Source organism: Pristiophorus japonicus, chromosome 13 (genome assembly GCF_044704955.1).
Source record: "Pristiophorus japonicus isolate sPriJap1 chromosome 13, sPriJap1.hap1, whole genome shotgun sequence".
NCBI classification, from domain to species: Eukaryota; Metazoa; Chordata; class Chondrichthyes; family Pristiophoridae; genus Pristiophorus; species Pristiophorus japonicus.
The window spans coordinates 53,360,560-53,375,695 of record NC_091989.1 but is presented as its reverse complement, the minus strand read 5'-3'; the positions used below and the strand labels follow the sequence as shown (position 1 = coordinate 53,375,695).

The window sequence follows — 15,136 nt, the reverse complement described above, 5'->3', positions numbered from 1 at the left end:
AGTGTAAAGTACAGACTGTATAAATTAGGTGTACTTACCAGGGCCAGCTGATCAAGACAGAAGTGGATTCTTGAAAGGACACTCATTGTATTGGAACTTTTGGTTATACAACCAGATTTGTTTACTTGGTCTTTGTTTACAATGCACATGAAGCAAAGGAGGAGGAGGAGTAATGGAATGGCCACCAGAGGAGGCTGAGACCCTCCTATTGGTACCCAGTAGCTAGATTTTACCAGCTCCGGTACTCCTTCTATGCTGTAAGCTACTTTGGTTCTGTGGTACTGTGAGCTCTGTGTGAGAATGGTGTGCTTCACCACAGAAGCCTTGGATAAACTATGCTTCCTGCTGTGACCAGACCTCCACTCCATCTCCACCACTCTGACCGTGCCCATAATAGTCAGCGTAGCTCTCAACATTTTCATGATTGGACCTTTCCAGGGTTCTACAGGGGAACTTTAATCAGTGCGCAGGTTAGACCTGCATACAACAGTAACTGGTGCCTTGTTCACCAAGGCAGACCAGCTTGTTTTATTTGGAATAAACTCCCAGCGTGTTAAAGACGCATCAATCACATTTTTCAGAGTGGCTGACTTCCTCAAGGCGCAAGGGGCTTATGGATAGTACATGTGTCTTTCCGGGCACCATCTATCAATCCTCCTCATGTGTAACTGGTATGCAGCTAACACCACAGCATCTTGGATCTAGTTAAATTAGAGAGAGGGACAAGGATTGGGATCTTGTATTGATGCCAAACACTTGTCAGTGCACTGGTAGTGCTATGCCATGCAAAGTTATATTCAGAAGGTGGGTGAGAGGGCAGGAAGAGAATAGGTAGAGACCCCACCTCGAGGATCACCTTCTCCAGTGCTGACTGATCCCAAGATGTCAATGTATTTTCTAATGTCTGTGGAATGACAGGATGATCCTTAGTGTTGGTTGTCTCCTTCCTGCAAGAAGGGAAGAAATGGGTAAACATGGGTCCTGAGCAAAGGCATATAACTCTTGATTGGCTCCCCACCCACTCCCGACTCTAACACTGGTCATTAATTTTGCTCCGTCCAGCTCCCACCTATTCTACGCTGGGAGACCAAAATCAGGCTCCATGGCTCTTCCATAGTTTGGGAATGTGGAATAGTAGATACTTACAAAGATACCATGATCAAAACTTTTTAAAGGGACACATTTCGCTCTGATTTTCTCCTTTTGAACAACCGACAGAGAACAAGTCACGGTCAAGGAATGAAAAAACTACATGAGCATATTGCAGAACATTCACTGATAATACTAATTACTTTAATTTCAAAGTTTTGAAATGCTATAGTAGGAATGCATGTTGGTGTTTGTGTCAGAACATTGGCACTTCTAGTTTCATTTCATTTAAAATTAGACCATGATTTCTTTCATTTCTGATGGTTTATCTGACTGCGAAATTACAATGTTTTGTGTATTTTATAACTAATTTTTTGCACTTTTTTAATAGATTTTACCTGCAATGAAACTTTTGTTTTTAAGCCTTGTGAATTGAGGAATGATGATTATTGTGAAGACAAGTAAGTAATGATGCACTTTTTTTTAAATACAATTTCAGTTTGATTCTGATTTTTATATTACAATATTCTTATTATAAATAATTAGCATTAAAAATTATTTCCTCCTCACCAGTTTGAGTACAACTAGGAAACAAACTGGTGAGTGGAATTTACCAATTTTCCCTCCTGCCACATGGCTTTGTGCACCAGAATCAAATTTCACCCTGCACAGTCTGGAGTCACAGTCAGAGTCTTGCAGAACTCCTGAGGAAATTCAAGGCTATTAAATTATTTAAGGGGTGAAATTGCCCCTTCGGGAAAGGAGGCACTAACGGGATGCTAAATTTTTATCACCTGGGTGTGGCGGCGGCCATAGCGCCCCACCTCCGCTCCGCTAATGCCCCAGCTGCGCCCCGCGGAGCCCATTCCCGCCTCCAATATCGCCCCGCAACTTTATCTCTTTCGAAGTGTCCAATGCAGCAAGATTTAGCAGCCCATCTCGCCAGGTGCTAAATCTTCACTGAATTCAAATTGTGCACCCCAAACGGGGTGCAGGGCAATTTAGCACACTTTGTATGGTAAAGATAAAATTTAAAATCGATCTTAAACCCAGTTGCACCTGACTCAAGAAGCTGTGCTCTGCAGTCATACAAATTCATAAAATGACTCACTGCGCCTTGCTCGGTTGCTTGCCCAGATAACATGCGTAATGCCTCACATACTGAACTAGTACGTCCTATTTGAATGATTAGAATAAAACTCTTGGGGTCCGAAATTGCCCCTTCCCTTAAGGCCTGTTACTGCCAGAATTCAATGGCCACGCTACGGAGTGGAATGGCTGCCTATTTTTTGTGTAATTTGAAAATTCCGCTCCTGCGCTATCCCGGGAGTGACCCGCTCCCCCCCACCACCGCTCCGCTGCTGCTGATCTGTCCTAAATGCATTATCAGAGCACACACAGCCAATGATCCCCCCCCGATGGCGAAATTTCACCGAAAAGACCTTGCTCCCGCCTCACGGTGCCAAGGGCTGCTTTTTCTGCCGGCCGGTGCAGAGTTTGGAGTCCTTCTAAAATGGCGGTGCGGCTCCCATTAAAGAGGAGCTGCTGCCGCTGCCACCATGTTTTTTTTGGTCAGCCGACTGCCATGTCGGGCCGACAATTATACCCCCGGGTTTGGCCGGGCCCCCAACAGGCAGCTTGGCACCCCCTCTTAGGTGCCAGGCCACTGGCCCGGCCAAACTCCTACCTGGTGGTCCAGTGGATCGAACTTAAAGAATCGCACAGGCTCTTCCCTTTAAGTGAAAGGGAGAGCCGTGGTGACACGGTACCGTGATGATGTTATCAGCGCCATGCCGATGACGGAAAGCGGCGATCACTACACCCGCCCCCAACATCCGCCCCTCTAGACTGCGAACTTCCGCGCACCGCCGTACATCCACCCCCATTCTGACCGACTTCCGGGCCACTGAAAAAAAAGCCAAAGAGTGGAATTTCGCTCAAGAGGACACTGCACTCACCGCGCCGGGAAAAACAAGAGAAACAGGGTGGGAGTGCCCCGTTTCCAGCGGTGGGCAATTTCAGCCCCTTGAAGCTACACCGTACCCCAAATATGGCAATCTCAGTGCAATACCAATTCTTCCAGGTGGTCTTGTAGTGATAATAAATGCAAAATGTCATGTCAAGCATGCAATATAACTACAGCATAAGATCAGAAAGTAGTTATGTTCAAAATAATGGTTAACAATCAAATGTTCATTGGCTTGCACCAGCAATGCAATGCAACTAGGTTTAAGATCGAATTTTTTTTTAAAGTGGGTCTAAAAATTCCAATACGCTGGAAATCTGCTGGTAACAGCGCCGGCCAAAGCCAGCGGCCGCCCGTTAGTTGATGACTGACAGCGGCGGCCACTGCACCCAACCCCAATTTCCGCCCCTCTAGACTGTGAACTTCCACTCACTGCCGCACAACCGTCCCCATTATGACCGACTTCCGGTCTGCTAAATAGCATCAGCGGTATGGAGATTTTGTGGTGTAACGCGCTCTTTCCGGTGCTAAGCTCAGCAGGAGGCCGAAGGTCGTGTTTGTCTCCCGCTTGCAGTGAAGGAGAAAGGGGAAGAAAGTATCGAACCTATAGGCCATGTACAGAACAGTGCCGTACTTGTTACAACAATATTACCTGCCACCCGATTGTTAACTCTGTTTGTTGATTTTTTAATAGTTCATGAAATGAATGCATCTGTTTTCTCTGTAACACTAATCTTTCCACAATGGTTACTCTTGAAAGTGTTTAAATGTGTAGTAATCGTGCCAGCTTTTAGTGGGTCTTGCATACTCAACGCAAAATAATTATTTGATAAATAATTAGTTACAGAATTTTGAATACATTTATTATAATCTTGAAATCTAAAGCAGTTTTGTCCCGATTTGCTAGGGTTCTGGTGACGCTATTATAAAGCTAAGAGATCTTATCATTGATGATCTTCAAACATTATAATGGAGTTTTAGGCAATCTGATGCTCTTTAGGAATAAATTTTTTTTTAATTTGCTGGGAATCACCGAGGGATTTGTAGTTTTGCACTGGTGTTCAGTTCTGAACAAAAAGCTTGTTCCACAAGGTTTCACCCATTGATTAATTGACCCACAAACACTGTAGGCCTCCTGGAAATCCACCAGAAAATGCAAGCCCGCCCCTCTTAATGGGCAAAAAATTAAAGTATAAAGGAAGAACCTTGACAAAGGAGGCATTCGAAGTTCTGGCATCCATCTGAGCTGTTTTCCACTTGTCAACCTCTATCTTCGTCTAAAATCTGCCAAGTCCTGCCAGTCCTGGCTGTCCTACATTTGACATTTAAAGTGTGCTCATGGCTGTTAACGCTGCTGAAGTGCTTTTAGCGGCTGCACACATGGGCGTGCTTTGGAGCGGGGGGGGGGGGCGGGGAGCAAGAGGAGCGGCCGATTGATGTCATGCTCCAACTCATTACAGTACTTTCGGTGAGCACAGGCAATGCTGACCTTCCGAAAATGGCGGCTGCTGTGAGACCCGCCGCCAGCAGGCGAAAGTGCAGTGGCACCATTTTTTCCCCTTGAATTGGGCGATAACAGCTGGGAGTAAGACCTTGAATATTTAGCCTGTTATCTTAGGCATACTAAATATTTTAATGGCCTTGAATTTCCTCAGGATTTCCACAAGACCCCAGCTGTAGCTCCGGGCTGTGCTAGGTCCCCACCAATTCTGAGATTTCCTGATTGGCCTTGTAAGAGCCAGAACCCACCTTCTTAAAAAAAAAAATATTTTCTTCAGGTGACCAGGCCACTCCCCTCAACTTGACCCTTCCAGTGGGGTCCACTTGTACCCATCTGATGGCTGGCACGTATAGTGAGAAGATGACACTGGATGTGTGTCCGCTGTGGCTTAGTGGGCTGCACTGTGCACCTCTAAGTCAGAAGGTTGTGGGTTCAAGTCCCACTCCAGAGACTTAGCACAAAAATCTAGTCTGACACTTCAGTACAGAGGGAGTGCTGCACTGTCGGAGGTCTTTTAGATGAGACGTCAAACCAAGGCCCTGTCTGCCTCCTCAGGTGGACGTAAATGATCCCAGGGCACTATTTCGAAGAGTAGAGAAGTTACTCCAGGTGTCCTGGACAATATTTATCCCTCAATCAACATCACGAAATCAGATTATCTGGTCATTATTACATTGGTGTTTGTGGGAGCTTGCTGAACACAAATTGGCTGCCGCGTTTCCTACATTACTATAGTAATTACACTTCAAAAAAAAAGGGGGTCCCTGCAGGCATGATTCTGGCACAATCACTGGGATATAGGTCTACAGATTTTTGGGACCATTGTCTGTTACTCTTTAAAATACTAACTGCTGCATTCTCATTTTCAGTAAAGTGATAGTGGGGATGAAGTTGACTGCTTTTGAAGAAGGCTGTTTTTGCCCAAGTGGAATGAAGCTCTCTGAAGACAAGACCACATGTGTTCATGCATGTAGGTTTATTTACCTCAACTCAATAGGAAATCTTCTTGATAGTTTTTTAGTCAATAAAATTAGTAGGTATTGTTGATCAATTTTGATCACTGTGTCATTTAAAATCACACAACTGATTAAGCTTTTTTTAAAAAAAAAACAGGTTGCCTGGACAGTACAGGAAAACGGAGAGAGGTAAGTGATTCAGAATTTAGTCATTTTTAATACAGAATATATTTCTATTAACTGTGCTGCACTTGTGATATTAGGGGATACAATCTTATTCTTCACTCCATTGCTCCCACTGGAACAATGACGTTGGGACCTTTGATCAGTTATGGAGGATATATTTGGAAAAGAAAATAGGCTCGAAGCAATCATCTGCCTTTCACAATCGTGTCATTTTATTACATTTGACCAGTGGTGCCTTCTATTAACTGTAAGATGTTCATCACCAAATAAGGAACATCTAATATGTTCAATAAATTAAATGCAGCAGTTGCCTTGGTTCCCAAAATGCAAGAACCTGGCTGAGAGTTGCACATCTCAACCAGACATACCAAACGGTAAAAAGCAATGCACTAAAATGATGATTTAGTGTACTCCTGCTTTAAGTGTCAGCCCACCTCTTACAGCATGTATGAGAAAGCAGAGTTGGACAGTGGATGAGAGGCCAAGATCATGGCCTGGAACCCTGAAAGAGTTAAGAGTTTTTTAATATACTTTTACATGCAGTTCTCTTACAAAGACTTTCCAGCCTCTTCAGTGGGCATCTCTAGTGGCATGAACTGAAGGGATCCATGCCTAACCTCGCAAACCTTGGTAAGGTCAGGAACAGAAGTCCCACTGGGGTGCCCACACTCTCTGGATCTTTAGATCCATTATATTTAACAAATGTATTGGAATTATTTACAGTGTTAATTGTGGAAAACTGTCCCCTTCACGCAGGAACTGGTGACAGTAAACTGTTTGTTTTATTTGTTTGGGAAACATCAGTTGAATTTACTTATTTTATTACTTGTTATCTTTCCTTTCTAGAATGGCGAAAGCTGGATTGATCTCAACAATAACTGTACCTCCTACATATGTACTAAACAGCAGGTTTCAACACAGAAAAAGATGTGCGCCGATCAGCCCCATTGCAAAGAGGTTTGTACAATATTGTTTCTATTTACCAGATGTTTCTTCATCTTGAGGGATGTTAATCAAGTACAGATAAATGGTTGGATGACAACCATTGTTTGTATGAAATTACTATAAACGTTATTACTTGATGAATAAACATGACATTTTAGAGCATAAAAATTACAAAAGAATTTTAACTGTAGAAAATAATCCAGCATGAACTGAGATGATTTATTTCTTTTTTGAAAATCTGAAATAAAATATGTACCACAATATTCTCTTTAAATATATACATTCAAAAAAATGTGGGTTATAGAATACAGGAATTTTATATCATCAACCGTTGCTAAGCCTGGTCAGTATAGTTTAATTATCCATCATCTAAAAAGGAAACTGTTACTTTGCTGTTGCCTTTGTGTCAGGATTAATATTACTGTAGGATGCAGAATTGATTTTTCTGCTCACTTTATGACGATGTGGAACGTAATCGTACATTTCTGCAAATCAGGATAAGGTAATAGTATATTTCAATAGAAAATTTAATAACTGTAAGGTGTTTATGAATATTACTGAAATTATCCATGTGGTTTGCAGGCTTATTATACTTATTACAGGAGTTACATCTACAGGTTATAGTCACAAGTTGATCTCCCATGCCAATGCACACAGACTAAAATAATGCCTCTTTCTCTATCTGTAATTGTCTCTTTGCTTGATCTCTTCTCTAATTCTCCTTTCCCCATCTCCAACTTCCATTTCCATCTGGTTTCTATGTGGCTGTCACACAATTTCATTGGCCTGGAATTTGTGGTTCGCGGTGAAGCAAAGGTGTCCACCGCTGACCCCGAAGTAAGCTTTGCACAAAGGTCTCGCGATCTCTGTGGCGAGAAGTTTGGATTTTCCGACGAGTAATTCAAATCAACAGAAGTTAATGGGATTTCCCAGCGAAGAGTTGCTGTGACTTCAACAAGCTGTCTAAGCATCCAAGCAAAATGCAGAATTCTCACAGTGAACCAGGAAGTGGGTAAGCTCCTAAAATTGTAACTTTTAAAAAATGTTAGAGAACAAAACAATGATTGGGACTCTCATGTGGGGCAAGGCAAACCTGGAATAAAAATGGACAAACTTTAAAGTTTCTTAAAATTTTTCATTTTTATTAAAATGGATAAATTTGACATTACACAAAATTAAAATGAGTTTTTCAGGGCTATAACCTTTGTTTAACTGTCAATACATAGTCGAAACCCCAATTACACCTAATCTCTTTGGGTTGAACTTTTAATTGGGTATTTAACAGTGCAATTACCGTGAAAGAGCTGAAGTTTTTGTCAGTTTCCATGATGTGAGCGATTACACTGATTGCTGGCTCTGTGAGTGGTCCACAGTGCTTCTGCTTCTTTGGCGGTCCCTCATATCGAGGATGACTTGCTTCCACACCAAAAGAGGATGAGTTCACAGATGTTTCAATGAAGAACCTGACATTCCAGGTCCTGAACTAGTTATTGAAGGGTGGAAGATGTCTGTGCGTGGATTTTTTTAACGTGTGATGGCTGTTACACACCAGCCACCACACGGGCTTGACACAGCTTGGTCTTGTTCCAGTGGCAAGAATTAACCAAGACGACTGGAGACCAGCTCTGCTGCACGGACCAAGTGCGCACACATATCACAGTGTGGGCTGGCCCGTGCTGCCCCTGGGCCCTCACCTCTTCTGGGCCCCGAACTCACGCCTCTCCTGGGCTCCGATCACGTCGCTCTACAATCTCTTGCCGCTCCTTCGCCCCGACCTCGCCACTCCTCTGCTGCTTGCCGCCTCTCCTGTTGTACCTGCCCACGCTCCAATCAGCGACCTTGATCTTGGTGCCGTCCAATCCAGTCGCCCTTCTTTGCAGCCTGTGGAGGATCAGTGAATGATGGACCACAACTTCAGAATTTCCGGATTAGGCTGCGCAGGCATTAAATCCTGAAGTTGCAGTCAGTTTCAAAGGCGAAATGACGGTGAACGCTGCCCTTTTGCTGTTTTCAGGGCCGCAAATTCCGGGCCATCATTGTTACCGTTTCTCTTTAACTTTTTTTCTTGTGCCTTACAGTCTCTCTGTATTCCTATCGCACATTGGCTCTGATTTTTGTCTTTTGACTTACCCCCAACCCGAAGCCCCGCTACATGAGCTACAGGCAAAGCATACCAGAAATGCATTCACATTATGGCCGTGATTTTGCTAACGCGTGCGAGTCCAGTGCGTGCCGGGGTTGGTGGAGTCTAGGAAACGCACTCCTGGCTCCAGCCCGCCCTCTCACAGCAATCTTCCGATGATTGGGCTTGATAAGCCACCCTGCCGGGTTCCCGTCCAATTAACAGGGAGCTGGTCTAATGATGTCATTTGATGACGTGTCATCAGTCGGTTTCTTTAAAGGCACCATGTGCACATTGCTTTGACAGTTCTTCTGTCAGTGATCTGCAGCATTGAGCTGCTGCAAACACGGACAAGCATTGCACGGTTGCACCCAGGCTCTCCCATCACGCCCTCCAGATGCTTATGGAGAGAGTCACAGCACACAGAGAGGTTCTCTTCACTTTGCATGGGTGGATGAGACCTCTCCAGGACACCAACTCAGCCTGATTGCATAGAAGGGCACAAGTAGGGATGTCATCAGGAGGACCTGGCTGCATTGGCGCAAACCTTTCAATAATCTCAGTAGATCACAAATGTTACTGCAAAGCCACACTCAAATCATTCTGCTGTGACATTCATCACATCCCCATCATTCTGCCTTCCCTGCTCTACCCCTGCAAATTCTTTCTCACACCAACTTTCCTTTCCCCTCCACCCATCCCTCTCTTTCATAGAAACATAGAAAATGGGAGCAGTAGTAGGCCATTCGGCCCTTCGAGTCTGCACCGCCATTCAATATGATCATGGCTGATCCTCTATCTCAACACCATATTCCCACTTTTTCCCCATACCCCTTGATGCCGTTTGTTTCTAAATATCTATCTCCTTCTTAAATATATTCAGTGACTTGGCCTTCACAGCCTTCTGTGGCAGAGAATTCCACAGGTTCACCACACTTTGAGTGAAAAGATTTCTCAACTCAGTCCTAAATTTCCTACCTCATATCCTGAGACTGTGATCCCTTGTTCTAGACTTCCCAGACAGGGGAAACATCCTCCCCGCAACCAGTCTGTCCAACACGGTCAGAATTTTATACGTTTCAATTAAATTCCCTCTCATTCTTCTAAACTCTAGTGAATACAGACCTAGTCGACCCAATCTCTCCTCGTACGACAGTCCTGCTATCCCAGGAATCGGTCTGGTGAACCTTCGCTGCACTCCCTCTATGGCAAGTGTTGTGTATCTGGAAAGCATGCACTCCCATGTTCCGCCACCAGGGAGTGCAACCCCTAAAGTCCCAAGGGATCCCAGCATCCCTTGGGAGCACTATATATAAGCCTGTTCCTCACTCTGGAGTGTCTTAATAAAGACTGAGGTCACTGTTACTTTAACCTCCCTGTGTGCAGCCTCACCTGGGTTAGGAACACAATAACTGGCGACGAGTATACGAATCCAATGCAAAGATGCAGCAAACTGTGGGCATCCTTTTGAAGTTCTCGGAGGGTGAGGACTGGGAAGCCTATGTCGAACGGCTAGATCATTACTTTGTAGCCAACGAGCTGGATGGAGAAGGATGCGCTGCAAAAAGGAGAGCGGTCCTCCTCATGGTCTGCGGGGCACCGACCTACAGCCTCATGAAGAATCTTCTGGCTCCGGTGAAACCCACAGATAAGTCGCATGAGGAACTGTGTACACTGGTTCGGGAGCATCTTAACCCGAGGGAGAGCGTGCTGATGGCGAGGTATCGGTTCTACACGTGCCAGCGATCTGAAGGTCAGGAAGTGGCGAGCTATGTCGCCGAGCTAAGGCGACTTGCAGGACAATGTGAGTTTGATGGCTACCTGGAGAAAATGCTCAGAGACTTTTTTGTACTGGGCATTGGGCACGAGACCATCCTACGAAAACTTTTGACTTCAGAGACACCAAACCTCAGTCAGGCCATTGCAATAGCACAGGCGTTTATGTCCACCAGTGATAACACAAGACAAATCTCTCAGCACACAACTGCTCGCAATGTTCATAAATTAACTGGAACTGTGTTTGCGAGCAGAAATGTACAGGGCAGAAACCACGAGTCTGCAACTGGCAGCAGGCCTCAGGTGACCCAGATGACTCGGAGTCCGCAACAAAGGATGAATGCAAGGCAATTCACACCTTGTTGCCATTGTGGAGGCTTCCATTCAGCCTATTCATGCCTCTTCAAAGGGTATGTTTGCAAGAGCTGTGGAACAATGGAGAACCTCCAATGAGTTTGCAGATGAGCTGCAAGCTCTGCAAAACCTGCTAACCACCACGTGGCAGAGGAAAATCGGTCCATGGTGGATCAAAGCAATTTTGAGCCTCAGAGAGAGGAGGCAGATGCTGAAGTAGACTGGGTGCACACATTTTCGATGAAATGTCCACCTATAATGCTAAATGTAAAATTGAATGGCTTACCCATAGCCATGGAACTGGACACTGGCACTAACCAATCCATCATGAGTAAAAAGATGTTTAAGAGACTGTGGTGCAACAAGGCACTCAGACCAGCTCTGAGCCCCATCCACATGAAACTGAGAACGGAAACCAAAGAGCTTATCAGAGTCGTGGGCAGCGCCATGGTCAAGGTCATCTACGAGGGCACGGTGCATGAACTGCCACACTGGATTGTCCCGGGCGATGGCCCCACACTGCTTGGAAGGAGCTGGCTGGGCAAAATCCGCTGAAACTGGGATGACATCCGAGCGCTATCACATGTCGATGAGGCCTCATGTACCCAGGTTCTTAACAAATTTCCTTCCCTTTTTGAGCCAGGCATTGGAAACTTTTCCGGGGCGAAGGTGCGGATCCACTTGGTCCCAGAGGCACGACACATTCACCACAAGGCGCGAGCGGTCCCTCACATGATGAGGGAGAGAGTGGAAATCGAGTTCAACAGGCTGCAATGCAAGGGCATCATCTCCCCAGTGGAATTCAGTGATTGTTCCAGTACTCAAAAGTGATGGCACGGTCAGGATTTGCGGCGATTATAAAATAACTATTAATCGTTTCTCACTACAGGACCAATACCCGCTACCGAAGGCAGACGACCTATTTGCGACGCTGGCAGGAGGCAAGACGTTCAACAAGTTCGACCTGACATCAGCCTACATGACGCAGGAGCTGGAGGAGTCTTCGAAGGGCCTTACCTGCATCAACACGCACAAGGGACTGTTCATCTACAACAGATGCTCGTTTGGAATTCGGTCGGCTGCAGCGATCTTCCAGAGAAACATGGATAGCCTACTCAAGTCAGTATAACGAACGGTAGTTTTTCAGGACGACATATTGGTCACGGGTCGGGATACCGTCGAGCACCTACAAAACCTGGAGGAGGTCCTCCAGCGACTGGATCGCGTAGGGCTGTGGCTGAAGAGGTCGAAATGCGTCTTCATGGCAACAGAAATTGAGTTTTTCGGGAGAAAGATCGCGGTGGATGGCATTCGGCCCACAGACGCCAAGACAGAGGCTATCAGGAACGCGCTCAGGCCACAGAACATCACGGAGCTGCGGTCGTTCCTGAGACTCCTCAACTACTTTGGTAACTTCCTACCGGGGTTAAGCACCCTCTTAGAGCCCCTACATGTGTTATTGCGTAAAGGTGACAACTGGGTATGGGGAAAAAAAACAAGTACCGTATATACTCGCGTATCATGCGACTTTTGAAGACCTAAATTGTAACCTAAATTTGGGGGGTCGCATGATACTCGAGATACAAAATTTGCGGGTGTGAAGTGCTGGCCAAGATTAGGCTGTTAAGCAAACCGTATCCACGCTGAATCTCGGCAGGTATCCTGGGCTGGATTGCAGCCTCTATTGTCGCTTGTACTGTATCGGGGGGGATGAGAGAGAGTCGCGGAGGTCGGGGGGGGAGAGAGAGTCGCGGGCGGGGGGGGGAGGAAAGAGACCGGACCAGATCCGACCTGACCCCCGCTCTCCCTACCCCGGCGACCCGACCACCGCTCCCCCAACTCCCGCCCCTCCCCCACCCGGCAACCCGACCTCCGCTTCCCCCCGGTGACCCAACCCGACCTCCTCTTCACCCCCCCCCCCCACCCCCCCGGCGACCCGACCTCCGCCACCCACAACTCCCTCTGAAGTTTGCTGCATTCTTAGAGGCTCCATCTATCTCAGCCCATGCTTCTTTTACCCGCAAACACAGTAGAGGCTGTGGCTGAACGACGCTAGTCAAGCCAGCTGGAACGATTGCTGTATCGGTGTTCGATTCGCGAACAGCTTTCACAGCAGAATCCACTCGATGTTTCATGTTAAGGTCTGTATTCGATCTCAAAAAAGTGACTCGCATGATACATGAGATATATGGTAAAATCATGTTTTGGGGACGAAAATTTAGGGTCGCATGATACGCGAGATCGCAGGATATGCGAGTATATACGGTAATTGCTTTTGAGAAAGCCAGAAACATTTTATGCTCCAACAAGCTGCTTGTATTGTTTCAACCATGTAAAAGACTCGTGCTAGCATGTGATGCGTCGTCGTACGGAGTCGGGTGTGTATTACAACAAGCTAACGTTGTGGGGAAGTTGCAACCTTTCGCCTATGCCTCCAGGAGCTTGTCTAAGGCCGAGAGGGCTACAGCATGATTGAAAAAGAGGCATTAGCATGTGTGTGTGTGTGTGTGTGTGTGTGTGTGTGTGTTCGGGATAAAGAAAATTCATCAGTACCTGTTTGGCCTCAAATTTGAGTTGAAACCGATCACAAGCCCCTCATATCCCTGTTCGCTGAAAACCAGGGGATAAATACTAATGCCTCAGCCCGCATACAAAGGTGGGCACTCGCGCTATCAGCATATAACTATACCATTCGCCACAGGCCAGGCACCAAGAACTGTGCAGATGCTCTCAGTCAGCTACCATTGCCCACCATGGGGGTGGAAATCGAGCAGCCTGCAAACTTGTTGATGGTGGCACAGCCCGCAGACTTGTTGATGGTCATGGAAGCATTTGAAAATGATAAATCACCTGTCACGGCCCACCAGATTAGGACTTGGACCAGCCAAGATCCTCTGCTGTCCCCAGTAAAAAGCTGTGTACTGCATGGGAGCTGGGCCAGCATCCCCTTTGAAATGCAAGAGCTAATCAAGCCGTTCCAGTGGCGAAAGGAGAAGCTGTCCATTCAGGCAGACTGCCTATTGTGGGGTAACCGCGTAGTGCTACCCAAAAAAAGCAGGGAGATGTTCATCTCGGATCTCCACAGCACATATCCGGGTATAGTAATGATGAAAGCGATAGTCAGATCCCACGTGTGGTGGTCCGGTATCGACTCTGACTTAGAGTCCTGTGTACGGCAATGCAGTGTATGTGCTCAGTTGAGCAACGCGCCCAAAGAGGCACCACTAAATTTGTGGTCCTGGCCCTCCAGAGCATGGTCGAGGATCCATGTCGACTATGCGGGCCCGTTTCTCGGTAAAATGTTCCTGGTGGTGGTGGATGCTTTTTCAAAATGGATTGAATGTGAAATAATGTCGGGAAGCACCGCCACCACCACCATTGAAAGCCTGAGGGCCATGTTTGCCACCCACGGCCTGCTTGATATACTGGTCAGTGACAACGGGCCATGTTTCACCAGTGCCGAATTTAAAGAATTCATGACCCGCAATGGGATCAAACATGTCACCTCGGCCCCGCTTAAACCAGCCTCCAATGGGCAGGCAGAGCGGGCAGTACAAACAATCAAACAGAGCCTTAAATGAGTCACAGAAGGCTCACTCCAAATCCGCCTGTCCTGAGTACTGCTCAGCTACCGCACGAGACCCCACTCGCTCACAGGGGTATCCCCGGCGGAGCTAGTCATGAAAAGGACACTTAAAACCAGACTCTTGCTGGTTCACCCCAACCTGCATGATCAGGTAGAGAGCAGGCGGCAGCAACAAAATGTAAACGATGGTCGCGCCACTGTGTCATGGGAAATTGATCTGAATGACCCTGTATATGTGCTAAACTATGGACATGGTCCCAAGTGGATTGCAGGCACGGTGCTAGCTAAAGAAGGGAGTATGGTGTTTGTAGTCAAACTAGACAATGGACAAATTTGCAGAAAGCACCTGAACCAAACAAGGCTGCAGTTCACAGATTGCCCTGAACAACCCACAGCAGACACCACCTTTTTCGAGCCCACAACACACACCCAAAGGATCAACGACACCACCCCAGACCAGGAAATCAAACCCATCACGCCCAACAGCCCAGCAAGGCCAGGCTCACCCAGCAGCCCTGCAGGGCCAACAACATGCCAGCCCAGCAAGGGCACAGCCAACACACCAGAACAGACATTTCCAAGGCGGTCTACCAGGGAAAGAAAGGCTCACCTTGTAAATAGTTTCCACTTTGACTTTGCGGAGGAGGGGGAGTGA

At 46.5% G+C, this 15,136-nt stretch overlaps 1 protein-coding gene across 1 annotated transcript in view; it reads left to right on the top strand.

The window, feature by feature from the left end:
* The window catches only part of LOC139278565 (integumentary mucin B.1-like), a 41,390-nt gene that overhangs the window by 10,686 nt on the left and 15,568 nt on the right, over window positions 1-15,136 (top strand). The window contains exons 7-10 of the mRNA XM_070897484.1: window positions 1,481-1,550; window positions 5,426-5,526; window positions 5,670-5,701; window positions 6,545-6,655. Of these exons, the coding sequence (XP_070753585.1) occupies window positions 1,481-1,550; window positions 5,426-5,526; window positions 5,670-5,701; window positions 6,545-6,655 (314 nt within the window). The remainder of the gene's footprint in view (window positions 1-1,480; window positions 1,551-5,425; window positions 5,527-5,669; window positions 5,702-6,544; window positions 6,656-15,136) is intronic.